At 41.3% G+C, this 17,160-nt stretch overlaps 1 protein-coding gene across 5 annotated transcripts in view; it reads right to left on the bottom strand.

The window, feature by feature from the left end:
- Positions 1-17,160, bottom strand: part of COLEC11 (collectin subfamily member 11) — a 43,288-nt gene that overhangs the window by 14,019 nt on the left and 12,109 nt on the right. For 4 of the 5 annotated variants that reach the window (XM_065834617.2, XM_065834618.2, XM_071807044.1 and 1 more), the window contains exons 2-3: positions 6,414-6,569; positions 153-224 (exon numbers count right to left, since the gene is read on the bottom strand). In XM_065834617.2, coding sequence (XP_065690689.1) covers positions 153-224; positions 6,414-6,543 — 202 coding nt within the window. In that variant the 5' untranslated portion in view covers positions 6,544-6,569. Of the gene's footprint in view, positions 1-152; positions 225-6,413; positions 6,570-15,586; positions 15,676-17,160 lie in introns of all 5 variants that reach the window. The other variant, XM_071807045.1, reaches the window with a different exon arrangement.

Genomic DNA, 17,160 nt, shown 5'->3' with positions numbered 1-17,160 from the left:
TTTAACCAGGGTTAAACAACAGCACACAAAAGGGCCCAAAGATTATTTAGACACCAGCAAAGGGAAAGAGCATTGTCATCATCATTGCCTCACAAGAAAAGGCACCATTTGGTCAGGAATGACTTTTGAAACATCTTCTTCAGCAAAGTTACCTTTTTCTCCTGGAGGCCCAACTCTGCCTGGACGACCTGGAGCACCTTTCTCCCCCTTTTCTCCAGCCTCCCCTGTCAATACAAAAGGAAACAAATAGAAGAATCTTATTAAATCAGGACTATTTTCTGCTGGTGACAGTGACAAGAGTATCAGCCCCCCTATTGAAAATAAAAACCTACTATAAGAAGAGGAGGAAAAAAGTAAAAGCAGATGGAGTCTGACTTAACAGCCTTACTTAATGCACACAAAACAGAGTTTCCCGCAATTGGCATAGACACTGACAAAACCAAAGTCAATACATTACTGAAGTCTCATACAATGGGTCTAGTTTTATAGATGTTGCTTATATCATCAACGTCCAAAAAGTCCAACAGCACAATTCACAAATTAGAATAGAATAGAATAGAATAGAATAGAATAGAATAGAATAGAATAGAATAGAATAGAATAGAATAGAATAGAATAGAATAGAATAGAATAGAATAGAATAGAATAGAATAGAACTATTTCAGTTGAAAAGGACCTACAATAATCACCTAGTCCAACTGCCTGACCAATTCAGGGCTGACCAAAAGTTAAAGCATATTGTTAAGGGCTTTGTCCAAATGCCTCTTCAACACTGACAGGCTGGGGGCTTCAACCACCTCTCTAGGAAGCCTGTTCCAGGGTTTGACCAACAGCTCAGGAAAGAAATGCTTCCTAATTTCCAGTCTAAACTTCACCTGGTGCACTGGTGAACCATTCCCGTAAGTCCTATCACTGGATACCAGGGAGAAGCTTAAGCAGAAGTTTCAGGTATTATAAAAGCTGAAGTAGAAGTACCAAGGAGATACTTAAGTAGGAACTTCAGAATTAGGGTCCAACTTGACATATAAACTTCTGGCTCTGTGTTCACCAAACATTCCCTGAGTATGTGCTAAGGACATATTTATGGCCCAAGTGAAAATGGCTTAACTATAATCTCAAACTAAAAAAAAAAAAAAAAAAAATTTATGGAGTAAGGATGGATCAGGCCTATAGGAAGGCATTGCTACATCCCTTATTTAGAGGATCATTTTTAAGCATGAACGAGTATCTCCTAATCCATATTCTCAGTTATATACTGTGCCTTTTAATCTCTGTGGTACAAACCACTGTGCATTGTACTTCCATGTACATGGATCATGCACATTATTATTATATTCAGCATATTTAAACATCAGTTTCTGTAAATGTTTGCCTCCCTGGTGCCTTTCACTGGAAATCTAGGGATGCTTACCTTGTTTCACTCCCTAATATTGTACTACAGTTGTAGTTTGCCATTGATATAAAATCAAAATCTCTTAAACAAATTGAAGTTTAAAGAATGATTTGTATAGCCACCTTTACAAAAAATATATGAATGAGAAGAAAGCTGTATGGCTTCCAAAGAAAATAAAAAGCAAACATCTAAAAGCCAGAGCTAGCACAAGAGACCAGACATGCCAGTGCTGTGTTTCTACAGTGGAAAGCGAGCATTAGCTGCTCTCCGGGAAGCTGAAGGGAGCTCCAGAGCATGAAAGTTAACAGTTGTCATGTTCCCCTCAAGCTCTGCTCTCTGGCATAGCTGGCAGCTGTGCTTCAGAAAGGGACCATAGAGATGACATGTAAAAACACGCCAAAACATGGTAAGTTTCAAATAAGCAGCCTCCAGCTCTCTGTTTCCCCTTATTGCAGACATAGGCGGCTGTGCGCTGAACTTGGTCCCTCATCTGTTATATTTTCCTCCTTCAGGTTGCCAGCAGGCTCCAGACCACCTTCCCTGACTTCAGACATGCAAAAAATAGGCCATTCTCTGACCTTAATGAGGACAAACTTCACATAATCCCCAGTGAATAATATTGCTAGTATGAAACAGGCTATTATTTCGCGCATTTGGGAACGCCACTTTTTTATTATCAGGTAACCAATAGGATTTGTGTGATTGCCTTTCCCCTTAAGGCTGGTTATGAGTTCTTTGCTTCCCAAAGATAAATCCTGACGGTGACTTTTCCCTGCTCTCTAGAGGCTGAGAGCAGGCTATTACAGCCTATTGCCTTACACGTTCTTCAGAGTGAAAGCTGTGCATTAGGGATCAATAAAATAGATCACTCTTGCTTCAGGCCATTACACTTGCCTGCATTTATTCCTATAATAAGATGACACTGCATTCTTTAGTGTGGGTGCTTAAGAAACTTTCCCCGGGAGTAGATTACCCCATTACAGGCCCAGCTATGGACTACTCTGCATTTTTTGGTTTGCTGTTTTAAGCAGCAAGGCCTTGGCCAAGAGTGACTGACCAACGGTCCAGCTCAGCTTTGCTGTATGTACCCTGAGCACTGTGCAAGCTGAGGAAGCAAAGCCTGTGCAGGTGTCATGAGCAACAAAACAGTTTTCTGTAATGGAATTTTAATTCATTTAATTTATCACCAACTAACACTAAATTCTAGCTTTTGATTCCTGAATTAGGGAAAAACAACAAATTAACTTAGAGAAAGACATCTCTGCGCCCTCCTTCTGGTCTCCAGCCCCTGTGCTGCACATTACAACCAGTCCCTTGGGAGCAGGACGCTGGGTTCAGTGCATTGTGGTTCCTACCCCGTGGCTCCGGCGTGTCCTCCTCCAGCAGCCACTGTGCCTTTGCAGCCGCACCTCTGGCTCAGTCTCCTCTCCATCCCTTCCTGGGTGGCTCTTTGCTCCAGCCTTGCTGCATGCAAGAGCACCTTCTTCCTCAGCACAACCCAGCTCTTGCCCACACAGCCGAGATGGGGCAGGATGTGCCCAGCAGTGCCCAGCAGTACTCCACAGCGTCGTGATAGCCCACATCCCCAAAAGAAATGTAGCCTGTGTACTGAACTGAGCTCAGCAGGACAATGGGTATCAGGCACAACCCTGACTCTACGACAAGTTCCTTGCCCTATTTCCTCTGAGAGAGATCTTTCATAATTAGAATTATATATCTTAACATTGCTGTCAATTGGCCTCCTTTTCTGAATTCTTTGGGATAGCATTATGTTTGCATCCTGCCTACCTTGAGCTGTACCATCTACTGTAATGAAAATAACACACAAAATATTAACTGTGTGAGCTATTGAGCATTTCTTGGCTGGTGATAACTCTCTTTCATTACTCATATTCCCTGTCTGAGTAGATGCATCATGTGGGTGTGAAAAAAATGGTTTTATTTATATAGCATCAGCTTTTTAATGTATTGTATATCATTGAGACTCTTAAGACAATTCCTGCTTTAGATTCTAGAAAGGAGAGAAAACAAGGTGGCAAACAAATAATTAAAGCTTTGAAGGATTGTTCCATGTTATTTCTTTTTCCACAATAGTAGTAATTTCAGTCTCATGGGCCTATCAAAAGGAATACGACTTTAGGAAGAATATGAGTGAGCAATGCAGTGAGGCTTCATCCTCCACCCTTTCTTCACACATAACACACTTTTCCCATTATTAATATTGTTGGTTTTCTAAAACAAAGATCAGTCTGCTGTCTGGATTCTCAGAGCCATAGTATTTTTCCCTTCTACATTTCATCTTACTCTTCTATACTGTTGAGGTTATTTAAAAAAAAAAAAAAAAAATCAGTCTCTATGACCTAAACTTCTGACCTTAAACTCATTTGTGCCTTTTTCTGTTCTTGGTGTCTTTACTGGCTTTCTTCATCTCTCAGTTCCAACTCCATTCTTATCTCATCCCCCTTCTGATTTCCCCTTTTATTCTGTGGATTCCTAATTGGCTTTGTGTCATCTTCTTATTCCTTTTCTTTTTTTTTTTTTTGTTTTGTTTCTAGTTTCTAGTCTCTCCACTCAGTCTCATTCTTTGTTCCTTTCTTTTGTTTTTTCCTTTGAGCTTTTCCTGTTCTTCTAAAATTATCTCTCCATTACACTCTCCCACGTTTGGGTACTTTCCTTAATGTCTCTCCTTCACCACCCCATTTCAGCTCAATTTTCTGAACCACCTCTTAGGCTTAACCCTCTCCTCCTGTTTTTTCCCTTTCACATATCCATGGTCTTCCCCATTTCTTCCACTTCTTTTCTGTACCTGTTTTTCCCAAATCCCAACAGGTTCATGTCCAGCAGTGGAGCAGGGGTTCTGTTCCTCCTTCATGGTAGGTGTTGCCAGCAGCCCAACAGAGGAGGAGATGGGGCAGATCTAAAAGCTGCAGTGAGCAAATCCCACTGCATGGGAGATGAAATTTGGGCATGCAGCCACATATATGCTCAGTTTAAAGGAAGCCTTGGACACCGAAATGGGCTGGAGTTGTGCCAGTGGAGGACAGCAGTATCTCATTACCAATCCTCTGAGCCAGTCCCCCTGACAGCATTGCTGGAGCACTGATAGCTTTTTAGGGATTTCACATTAACTGGGGCTGTATCAGGCCATTTTGTGCTTCACTGAATTTGTACATCAATCTCTCTCACTTTTGGAAGGCTCACATCTCATGAAGCAGAGTGAAATCATTAACACATGATGGTTTTCAAGCCTCTGTCGTTTCCCGGCTCAGGACTGCCTTCTGACAAAGGGCCGGCATCCTGTACTGTCTATACATTTAAAAAATTTCTGCTGTATATAATAACGGTCCTTTCATAAAGATGGTAATCACGGATGCTAATTTTGACTGGTTACACAAATAAGGAAACTAAGGCAAAGAAGTTACGAAACTCGTCGAAGCCTGTCAGCTTCTCTGGAATTAAAAATAATTTCAAAGCTTCAGCCCCCAATGCAGTGGAGTCCAACCCTTTGACTGATCTTCTGTGTGACTTTAGACAACACACCTTGACTGTGTTCTTTTCCGTGAGTCACATCAACAGCGCTATCTTATACCTATTTTACAGTAAACATATCAAACAAATTAAGCAACTTCACTTAAGGCTTAGTCAAACCTCAGAAGACCTGGATATAATGTTGTTCTTTCTAACTAGAACATCTGCAGAAGGTATAAATATTATTAAGACTTCAAAGGCCACTTACTGAAGTTAAATTAAAAAAATATAGATTTCATTTTGCTTCAGGCATCTAAAGCTGCACCTATAATAATAATAAACAAATCAGGAGCACTGTTTTTGACCCTGAAGCCAACTGGCCAAGCATGACTCACACCCTTACAGCCCAATTCTCTTGCTTCCAGCACAGGGCAGCCACATCGAAACTGGAAAACATCTGGAGAAGGCAGTTTACACCACTGCCAAACCTGTGGCCAAGCTGTGCTTGCAATTTAACCCTATGAACAACTGCAGGACAGAATGGAGCCTTTTCCTCACCAATCTATCAAGCAACACTGGCAGCCCCTGCAGTCCATACTATGGTCCTCAGGGAACCATGTCAAGTCCAGTGTTGTGCTACATAATATTAGTGGCATCAATATTGTTAGGTGAGTTTTGTGATACTACAATGCATAACTACCAGAAAAACTGGAAGGTTAGTTATGTAGTTCTTAAACAATGCCTTTTTTAAAAAATCATTAATTATAAACAGGTGGTTTTCATAAGGTTTTTTGTCCTTAGTTAACAAGTATTTCCCTGTGCTCATAGGTGTTACAGTCCAGTAGAAACACTATAGCTTCCATAACAAGAATTACTGTTATTGGCTAAACAGGCCAAGGATTTCACGCTATAATCGATACGGTTGTTTTAAAATGCTAATTATTCTCAGCTGTTGATTTCCTATCAAAGGTACCTTACTACTTTTTTTGATACTAAAAGATCAGTAATTTATTATGTCATCACTTTTGGGCAATAGTTTGGGGGAATATCTTGTAAAAATATTGCTTTCATCAACAGAAACTACAGAAATCCCAAAAATCTAACTAATTTTTTGTTTCTTCTAAAAGGCACTTGAGCATTTAAAAATCAAGGGAAGACAAGCAGAAGAGTGGATAATACAAAATACTTCCCAATACTACCTCACAAAATGACAATGAAAATCTTCCCAGATACAAAGTAGGGCCTGATTTACAAGTCATGACTATAAACACAGAGAAAGCAACCAGGCAGCAGATCAGAGTAAGAAGCACCACAGGTCAGGAGTAAGTCTGGGAAAGTTGGCATGCATCCTCTGAACTGTATTCATTTTAACAGACTTAAGTTAATCTTACAAACCTTAAAATTCAATTTTTAAGGAAGCTACAAATTGGACAAATAAGAGGACAACTGCAAGGCACCTTCTTTGTCTCTCTTAGAAAAAGTCAGGGGCGCAAATGAGCCTGTTAGAAAGAAAGGATTAGCATTTGAATGATGGAGTAGACTTCCACATTACCTTTGAGGCCTGGAACAAGAATTTGAACAGAGCAGGACTCCTCTGCAATATGTTGAAGATATCCAGACCTTAGCAGTGACAGGAAGGCAAGGCTAATTAGAGTCCCCAAGAAAACCAGATCTCTCTTCATAATGAGCACTTACAGGTCACTGACTCCTAGACAAAAGAATGAATAAACAGTTATAAGAATTCCAAAGACTTTCAACAGTTTCTGAACATACGCAGCATCCTAATATGAATACATTTTTGCATGCCATAACCCACGCAGCATGAGCAGGATACGCGCAGGTCCTCCAAGCAGGTTGTACGTTCCACAGGCACACATGAAACATGCAGCAGTGTGTTCAGCAGTTTGTTTTGGTATTAGGCTTGGTAAGATAAAGCTCAGAAGAAATTTAATTAAGAGGAAGGAGATTAAGCGATGCTAATAATAGGCAATTCTGTGTTCGTGATTTCTCATTGGAAAGAAAGGTCAATGGAGAAAATCCAGTTCATAAGCTTGCATTGAAAAATGTTAGTACTAAGTTGCCACTTATAAAGAGCACATACTGCTCTAGAGGCAATTCAGCAGACGATGAGACCAACCCAAAGGCCTGAAATTTCACTTCCCATCTACCTGAGCAGTGAAATTGTGCCCAGCAAATTGTCTGATACAATAGCCCTTGTGTAACTCATTGAGGGTGAAAGGGAGATAATATTTCACTATATCATGCAATAAAGTTACATCAGAGCCTTCAGTAAATCCTGAAGAGATTCATCTCTGAAACTACCTTTGTCTAAGCCTCCAAGTGAAATGGCTTGCTTGATATTAGCCTCTGAAGAGATCTCTCAGAAAATAACAGTACAGAAATGGAGTTTGTGTGAAAGGACCATCAAAAGTCAATATTTAGGGAGTCTGTAGAAATACTCTTTGACAAAAGCATTATTTATGTACTTCTGATATGTTTTTCCAGTCTTTCTGTCACCAAGGCTCCGGACTACACAAACAAGCTGGAAGTCATATGAGGGTTTCAAAAGCAAGTACCTGCATATCATATTTTATAGCCATGATACAGACATGTGCATTTTACATCTAGAGCAAGAAGATTGGGTTATATTACTCTTCATGCCCTGATTTCCTCCAAAAATAAACCAAGTAGGATTAGGCACAGGTGTGGGGCCAGTATGCGGGTCTGTGTCTCTCAGCATGCTGGAGGTCTAGAAGGGTAGATCTGTTATTTTGGTGATGGCCTGAAGGATTAAGTGTGCTTCAGGAGGGACAGAAGGTTAAGGAGCTTCAGGGTGAGAATAAGCTGTTGAAGCAGATACCAAAACATAATGGAGGGAGCAAGATGGACAGACTGCCCTTTCCATGCAACAAAATTCAATTTGCCTGTACTATGAAAAAGCCTTGCTCTAATTTTAAATTCCACCATCAACTCTGATACATTTAATAAATGCCTTAGCAGTAAGACTAAGTAGATGACTTTGGAGTTCAGGGAATAAATTACCCCTCTGAATTGCTGTCTAGTATGTGCTTCCATTATCCTCTAGGAGATAAAATTAGTAGACTGCAGTAGGGGTGGGGTCAGATGGGAGCAGATTTTGTCTCACTCCTCATGTGGAGAGGGAATGGCATGAGTTATGTGGGAGATCGTTCTGCCTCACAACAGCCTTGTTGCACCATGTCTGTGGCAGGGCAGGGATGCTCCACAACACGCTTCTCAGTCCTCACTGATCATCCAGCTTCAGGGCACAGACTACACTATGTTTTGAGCCCCTTCTGATTCCCCAGTTTCCCTTCCAAAAGAGAGCAAAGTACAGAAGGAGGACCACAGTTCAAAATGGTGGAGTGTAAGTTTGTACCTGGGAAGAGCTCCGGGGTCAAGGGATCACTTGATATGGTCATAGTTTAATGGACTACAGTGAGGCAGAAGATCCCAGGGAAAAAATCATTGGTTCTGGGTAATCCTCCCATGGAGGAAGGGAAGAACAGGGACTACCTGTGGATTTTCACAGCCATGACATGCTATGCTCCTGTACCAGGAAAGGTGTGAACCACACCATAGACAAGCTTTGTCAATCAGAAAGAAGACTCAGGAGAGTACAGACCCAAAAAAGGAAGTTTCCACCAATTTGTAAAGTAACAATTTTATTTTCAAGACTTCTGTTTCAACATCCTATTACCTTTTAGTGTAGAAGGTGACAATATAGACAATCTTAGAAGAGATACATTTTGTACTCTCACCCTCACTCCTGTCAGACTACTAAGTACTAATGTAATTTACGAAATCTCCTCTCCTAGCTTAGGGTGCTGGTTCTGGACAACACTCAGCCACATACAGATGCTTTTTTTTTTTTTCCCCTTTTCAAGAGTGCTTAGTTCACAAAATTTTGCTTATGTTACCACAACTAAGATGACTGCAGCTCATTTGTACATGTCTGAATCAGCTTTAAAATACATAGCTCAGGTATTGTTAGGAGCACAGAAACCCAACAGTTACAAACCTTGGCTGCTCAAATATTTAGGTCTTATTGAGTTTTTTTTTCTCAATTGCAGCAATATCACTCAAGGATTCTCAAGTGTGCAGTCAAAATTGAATTTTGCCACCCAAGGATGAGGAACCTGAGCTGGAGGAGAAGGCACATCTTAAAGGTGGACACAGAAGACAGCAGTAGTGGTGGGGGTGAAGGGAAGAGTAATGGAAATTTGTATGTAAAGCTTTTACTGCAGAAGCAATAATGAGCCCAGCTCCCAAGGGCTCTGACAGACAAAACTGGCAGGAAAATGTTTGCTGTTACTGTCCTCCGCTATGTTGGGCTGCTGCCTGCTTTGTCCAGAGCCAGCCCAGACTATTAGAGACCAGGTCAGGCCACTGGCCAGTTTACAGCTATTTTCTAAGGTTATATAAACTATTTGACCACAGTCTTCTATAGTTTTGAAGTATCAGATCTCTGTGATATCTTCTCCCAAATATCCTCATGTGCATACCAAACAAATCACTTCACATACATTAAGCTTGAATCTGGGCATATCTCCCCGGAAGGAGATTCCTAACATCAGCATAGAAGGCACTATCTCTTGGTGTTCTTTGTGGCCTAGCGGAGCTCACAGTATCCACAGTGGATGGTTCTGTCTCTTTTTGTCAAGTCCATGGTTCACAGTAGTCAGTGAACAAAGAGGGAGCAACAGAAACTAGCCAAGAGGAAAGGCTGAGGAGAAGGGTGTTTCTCCACATCTTCCTTTCCAAGGCTTTTAGGGTCAGACTTGGCACTAGAACAATCGATGCCGGTGGACTGGAAAGTGAGGGGGTTGATTGCAAGAACAGGCTTCTCAATGCCAAGTTAGAGATGAACTCTTCCCTGTGTGGGAAAGCAGTGAGTTGTTGCATCAGCCAGTCAGGAGGACGTGGCAGAGACTCGGACCTGGAAGTCTCTTCCAGACACCTGAATGTAGGTGCTCAACCTTTAGCAGCGGTCAGCTTTGAGGGACAGGGAGTGAGACCATCCTGAATGACAACTGCATTGATGCTCTGTGGGCTGAGCAGACAGACACGGGTCCTGCCTGCCTTGGCCTGCAGCTCCCACCCCACAGCCCAGGAGAGCACCTGGCCACCAGCCTGCAGGACACTGCAGGCAAGGCACACCACCTTTTCAGTGTAGCAGGGGCACTTCAGGATCCAGAAGATCAGACAACGAGGCTTTCAAGTCAAGTGGTTCAGATACACAGCTGAAATCCTGCAAATTAGGCAGTTTCAGCACCCAGCAGGCTGATGATAAGGACTCTCAACAGATAAGTCAGAAATGGGAATGAAATGGCCTGAGACAGAGGAAGGAATTGAAATTACGAAGGTGCTCCAGTCTCTGTGTTAGTGAAAAAAGAGGCAGCATCACCTCCTCTGGCTGCATTTTATGAGGTTTCGGATGTATCCAGACTATAACTGAAAGATCAAAGCCTCCAGGTACTTTAAATATTAATCTGCCTTTGCAAACTCCTACACAGCTCAGAGATGAGACAGGTATCCAGCAGCAGAGAACTGTCAGGGCTGCTGGTGGCTCTGTTCAGCAGCCAGATATGAAAGATTTTCTGGGGAAAACACCACCTCCAATGAAGCTTCAACACATTCCCCCTGCCTGCTGCTGCAGGGCTTACAAGCCTCAGAGACCCAGGGGATACACCTCAACCTACCTCGACTCACAGAGAAAAGGGACTCGTTCTGAAAAACAGAGCTGCTTAGTGTCAGTCAGGTCACAACACCTGGACTCACAACAAATACTTGGGAAACTACCCTGGTCTGAGAAGAGCCACTAACAGAGGAAAACTCTGAAGAGTTTGCAGATTAAATAATTCACAGAGTCTGCAGGTGCAGTGAAGGGGCACAGTAGTAGTAGAAATCAAACCAAAAGCACTTTGGATATCACTTTCTCCACCTTTTCCTGCTTTAAGAAAGAAACCTTCTCTTCTGCAGCTAAAATCGCCTTATATGATTGAAATAAGAATTTGATCTTCACGTATGTGTTACAGCAGCACCTTTCATTTTAAAATCCTGGAAAATTCCCTGCCTTTCTGACCTATCTTCAAGTTCTTTCAGACCCAAATTCATAAAGGCATTTAGAAAACTAAATCCCATTTAAACTGGTGCCAGCCTGTCTTTTCAAACACTGTCTTAGCCCTGGTATTTGGAATATCTTCAGCATAAGTAAAAACAATGCCAGAGAGAAACCTGGAGATGTTTGGCACTTGCAAAAGTATGAACATTTTTTCGCTGTCTACACAGGGGCCAAGAGTCAAACTTGCAGCACTTATAATGGTGGCCACTAAATTAGCATAAGCTGAAAGCTTTGTAAAAAAATGAGAGGAAGAGGAAAAGGCAGGATTTATATGGCCTTTCCTAAAAAACAAACAAACAAACAAAAAACACACACACAAAACAACAACAACAAAACAACAACAACAACAACCAAACACACACAAAAAATGCCACAAAACAAAAACAAACAAACAAAAAAAAAACAACAACAGAACAAAAAAAAACACACAAGAAAAAGAAAAAAAAAAAAGAAAAACGCCTCTACTCCCATTAGGAATGGAAACATACCAATGGAACCAGCACAACAATTTCAAAATAACTTCAACAACTTTTGAGATCTGTCAGCTTTAGGGAATCTGCCTCATTTGCCAGGACAGAAGTTTATTAAGCCAGGCTTCAAGTGACAAGTCCTTGAGAGGTCATCGGAGAATCCCCAAGGCACCACAGGCTTGTTCAAAACCGCTGGGGGACTGGCCAGGCCAGCTGGCACCCAGCACTCCTCTGGCTCCTCCGCCTGCCCCCAGCTGTGGATGGGAAGCCAGCAAACACCTCGTGCATGAAGGCCCTACATGTGCCAGCAGCTGCTCCATAAGGGCTGGTGGCTTATTGCACACCATTGTTTTGGACCTAGAAGCAACAACACAGATTATTTGCCTAGTTGAATCCAAATGGCTGAGAAATGCAAAAGGGAAATGATCCTCACTGGCATTAATGCTCAGTCAGCCAACAGATATGAAGTGGCTGCTATCCTTTGTCCTACGGGACTCCTCTTTGAGCTGTTTTTATTTCATTGTAACTGAGTTATTTTCACTCTTATTATATTTTATTACTATTATTTTTAAAACCATTCTTAATTCTCAAGGATCTGAACTGAACTATCCATATTCTGTATTGAATGCATTCCTGGTACAGACAGGCACACAAATCTGCAGAGCCACACAGCCACATTTGGTGGGTGATTTTCCCAAGCAGGTTTCAGTCAGCACTACAGACACATCAACAGCTTTCAACAGTTTTCACTCCCCTGACTTTTCAAGTCCTCGTCATCCACATCCTGACACCTCCCAGAACGATCTGGCAGCCTGTGTATCCTCAAACGCCCTGGCAAGCCTTAAGCTGCATCCTAACGCACGCAACACATGCCCAAAAACGCATGCCAGTGAAATGCCAGTCTGGGACACAGACCTCACATTATTTCAAACATTTTGAACAGATAAAAGCCAAAAAAAAAAAAAAAAAAAAAAAAAAAAAGTCCCATGCCTGTAAGGGGTAAGAGCAGTACCCAGTACCCAGTTCAGGTCAAGGATAGGTAGGTTTCTGGGGGAAGTGGGGAGAGGTAGAAGGGACAAGACCCCAGCGCTGTGCATGGAAGCTGCTTTTCACCCCTCGGCCCAAGGGCTGTGGATCCTTCCCCAGAAAAGATGCTTTTCACACTGGAGATGAAACCTGTGTCACCAACCTCTTCTTTCTCCATTACAGCCTTGCTGATCATCCTAGCCTACACGTTTTGTGTAGCTATGCTTTTACTTCATGTAAGCATTTTCTCATTTGTCCTCATAGCTCTCTTGTGCATTATCTTGAGTAATCAAGAGTTCACCATTTAGCTGGAATATAAAAATCAGAATCAATGATAAAGCTGCTTAAGCAATGGGTGATCGTTTTTGTAACATTGCAATGCTCTGAAATTAAATTCTACATGTCGATTTAAAGGTTAAGGCAACAGTCTTGAGCGATTTCAAAAATAATCCCTAAATGTTAATACCATAGAATTTTAAAAATGAGGACCATAACTCTGTGGCTACGAAATCTCTGTGAAATCTATGGAGCATGGAGTAGCATAAAGCAGATATAACACATTTCAGGTCCCAATGATGCTGAAAAACACAGCGAGGTCTGCTGCAGAGGGCAAAAGAGAGATTCTAAGCTGATGGGAAGCTAACATTACCTAAAAACCTAATTGATCGGAAGTCATTGCTTCGTCCCCAAAGTACACTTAATTCTGGCTCAATAGAGCTATTTCCTCAGCTGATGTTTGTAAGGCGTAAGGCACTATTAGTTCTGACTGTACAATGCAGGTGCCCTTGTCATACATAGGAATAGTAGCCTTACTTTTCATCAAGAAGTGTTTTTAAAAATTGAGACAAGTTTCTTGTTGATGTAGTTCTGCTGAAGTCAATGAGTTTATGCCAGAATTCACTTATTATCATCTGTGCTTCAAATATAAAATCAGGGCTTCATCAAGGGTGAAATGAAAATAGCGCGAGAAGGGGGCAAGTACGTTTTCAAAACCTGTAATCAGGAGATGAGACCCAAGTGACTATGACCAGCTCTGCCTACATATCTACGAGGTACATAAAGTTAGGTGAGGGGAGTCCCACCATGGCTAATTAGCTAAGCTAATCTACGAGAAGGCTATCAGCAGCCCGGCTCCCCCACCGCAGTCCTGTGCTCCCCTCCCCTTCTCCGTATTGTCACCAACCACCAGCTGATCCCATCATGAGCTAGTACGGGCTGCTACACCAGCAGAAAGCTATTCTTCTTTCTGTAACACTATTTTTCGGTTGATTTAGTTCTTTGGTTCCTGGTGAGAGTAAAATGGCCATTATTCCTGTGAAAAATGTTGCCAACCAGGCAAAGAAATGCCCTTGGCCGCAGCTGAGATGGCCTTCAGTGAGTTACAAAACTCTGCCCTCGCGTGCCAGCAGCATACAGAAAACAGAAAGATGCATAAGTGAAAGAATTAAAGGGACTAAATTCATCAGGCACAAAACCCAGCACATAATTAGAGTGGGAACATTTTAAAAGGAGGAAAGATATGGCTGCAATGGAAAATTATATCCAGTGAAAGATACAGAGCATAAGAGATACAACACCAGGAGGCATTTTGCAATAGCATGCAAGCTACTAAGAGTCATGGAAATGATCCAAGAGTGTTATCCTCAGATAACAAGGACATGCTTCTTAGAATGATAACTGCAATATAAGAAAGCACAATGGTACATAGACATGCATGATAAAAATCTTGCATTTGAACTGGGGCAGTGTCAATGCAATTTCAACAAAAGCTCATTTTTATTCTCAAGCTGGGGATCTGCAGAGAGCAAATAACACTCGACATGTGCTCATATGCTGAACCTTCCATACCAGCTCCCATGAAGCTGGGAAAAGGAGGGAAAGAAATTATATCGGTGACACAAATACCAACAATATCTTTAGTAAAATGGCCAAGCCTCAACACAAGAGAAAACTGAGCAAAAATCAAGCCTCACAGGAAATACAGCCACATGTATTCACTGGACAAGCGAAGGGTGAACTTGACAGCAACAGCACTGTTCAATGTCCTTTTACTCCTGGAGCCCTGAAACACCTTTCCAAGTGCAGATAAGGGAAAGAAGACAAAAGGAAGGGGAACCTGCCAAAGCAGGTCCCCAGATAAAACATATATTGGGCATATAGAAATGCTTGTAGAGGCAAAATGCAATGAACAAAACCAGGTTTGTATGGATCTGATGTGACTGAGTAAAAGCACATGTGAAGCTATGTGGTTCCTGCAGATGACCAGACATGAACGACATTCTCAGAAGTATTTTTATACTAGTATGCTACAGCAGACTTTTACTGATCAGTCTATATCATTGGCAATGGTCATAATTCCACTTATAAGGAATGCCAAATGGAAGCCAGCTGAAATAATATCTTTCAGCAGTAAAACATTTCCCAGTACAGTTCTTATACCATGACATGTACATTCAAAATCCTTTGCCATACACAATACACCGGCCTACAAAGATTTAAAAATATTAAGAGTGCAAGTGATTGCATGTAGGTTTGAATGCTTTCAACAAGCTTGTCTTATTTTGAAAAAGAAATTTGAATTCAGAAACAGAATGTGCAGAATATGATTTCCAAACAAGGGTGTTCATCTGAATTCATGTAAACTGAAGGTGTTGCTTCCCTTATCCATATACCAAGAAGCTTCTGCTACCAAAAAGTTCTTGAGGATGGCAACTCTGAGATTTTTTTTTTTTTTTAATTTAAATCCTTCCATCTAATCAACTTTTTAAAAATAATGTACATTTCCAGGGAAGAATATAACAAGCTATGTTAAGTAAGCAATAAGTACTGGCATCTCTACCTGTTTTGGTACTCAGCAAATTCCCTAACAGTAGCAGCAGATTAATCTTTCGCACAGCTAGAACATGACCAGAGGCCAGTTGTGCACAAATTAAGGAGCTGCACATTAGCTAAGCAGTGGCACTTGAACCTCGCTGTGTATCTGTTGAGCATTTATAGGGCACTTACAGGAACAACAACTAATGCTACTGCTCTGATTATGCAGCTACTAGTAAAAGAAAAGGCTTTTGAGGTAAAGACCACACTGACCTTGCCCTGGCTGAAATCCCGGCATCTGCCAGTTGACTCAAGCAAAGGAAAAATTAACTACATACGAGACTTGCCACGGTTATTCAGTCCTGCCAAAAAGGTACAGAGGAATCATCTCCAAACTCATCAGAAACTCCATGTATCCAACACTGTAGTTGCGACATTTAATATAATCTTCCGTAAAATTCAAGGAACAATGTGAACGCAATCACATGCAAACTAAGTGTAAATGGGCAAACACACGTTTAGAAAGTTGCTTAGAAGACAGAGTAAAAGCAATTATGACCAAAGCCATTAACAAAGCACCTGACAGACCCTGGCATCAAGTGCCAACAGATTTGTTTTACACAAGAGGAGGCACACATGTTCTCGTAGCTGATACAGCAACTTCCCTGGGAGGATCAAGTTGGTGTCACTTACACAAGCTTGACACATGCCATCCAGAAAGTAAGCTCAGTATTTGCAAGACATGGGATGCCCAGCTGGCCTCTTTTCAGGTGGGAGGGTTTCCAATTGACAGTACAACTGCCTCAGCAGCTACAGAGAGCTCTTTTCTTCAACAGTGTATTAAGTTCTCATCATAGCCACAACACTGTGGAAGTAGATGTAGCGGTGGGCACGGTCTGCATAAAAATCAAGGGTCATTTAAAGCACTTCCGGTATATAAACTATTCACCTAACTCCACAAAACTTGTGAAGATAATGCAGTTGCCTCCACATATGATACAAAAAGAATTTAAACTTAAATAGTCCAACCTGAATAATTCTGAAGATGTGGCACTCAAGACATTAAGATATTTAGAAACTGGTAGAAATTCTCACATTCTACATAAGAAGAATGTCACAAGGACTTCTTTAGACAAATCAGGTTCCTTTTTGTGATTTTCTCAACAAAACAAGCAAAGATTATCTATGAGTGCTTTGTAAAGAAATATGTTCTGTCCTTTCAAGAAGTGCCCTTGAAAATTCAAAAGAAAGATGGTACTGAAAAAAACCAACATTATTTTTCCTTGAAGATTTAAGATTTAGGATTATGTTCAGAATTATTTAAACAGAGTAGACATAAGGAAATAGCTATGTATGTTGTCTAGGGATTTTGGACTAATTTTGAACTATTTATTTATAAATTACTGTTGTATGTTCATGCATTCATTAAGTTTTTATAGAACATTTATAAGTAGAGAATGACTATAGAGTGTTTGGCACTCCACAATTAAATTAAAGGCAATTCTGACATGAAGGTACTAAACAGCAAAGGAGGAAAACCTCCAATAAAGAGGCTTTTCAGCTACAGCTCATATAACAGCTCTCGTTACATCCTCTCACCTCAGCTCTGCATCGGCTTTAAAATGCGAGTTCATTACACAACTAGAGGGAAACTTTGCAAATGCATCTGTGGATGCTGCTGACAGATCCACCACCCTGGAGTCTCCTCAGCACACATAAACAACAATTCTCTTGCTCTGCAACAAGTTCTCAGTAACTGTTTTCTTTAACATTTCTTCTACATAACTCCACTAACCAGTCACCCATTATAGACCCATTTCCTCATTAAAACCCTTCTGCCAAGAGAG

Source organism: Patagioenas fasciata, chromosome 3 (genome assembly GCF_037038585.1).
Source record: "Patagioenas fasciata isolate bPatFas1 chromosome 3, bPatFas1.hap1, whole genome shotgun sequence".
NCBI classification, from domain to species: Eukaryota; Metazoa; Chordata; class Aves; order Columbiformes; family Columbidae; genus Patagioenas; species Patagioenas fasciata.
The sequence above is the reverse complement of the archived record's forward strand: the minus strand, read 5'-3'. Positions and strand labels throughout refer to the sequence as shown.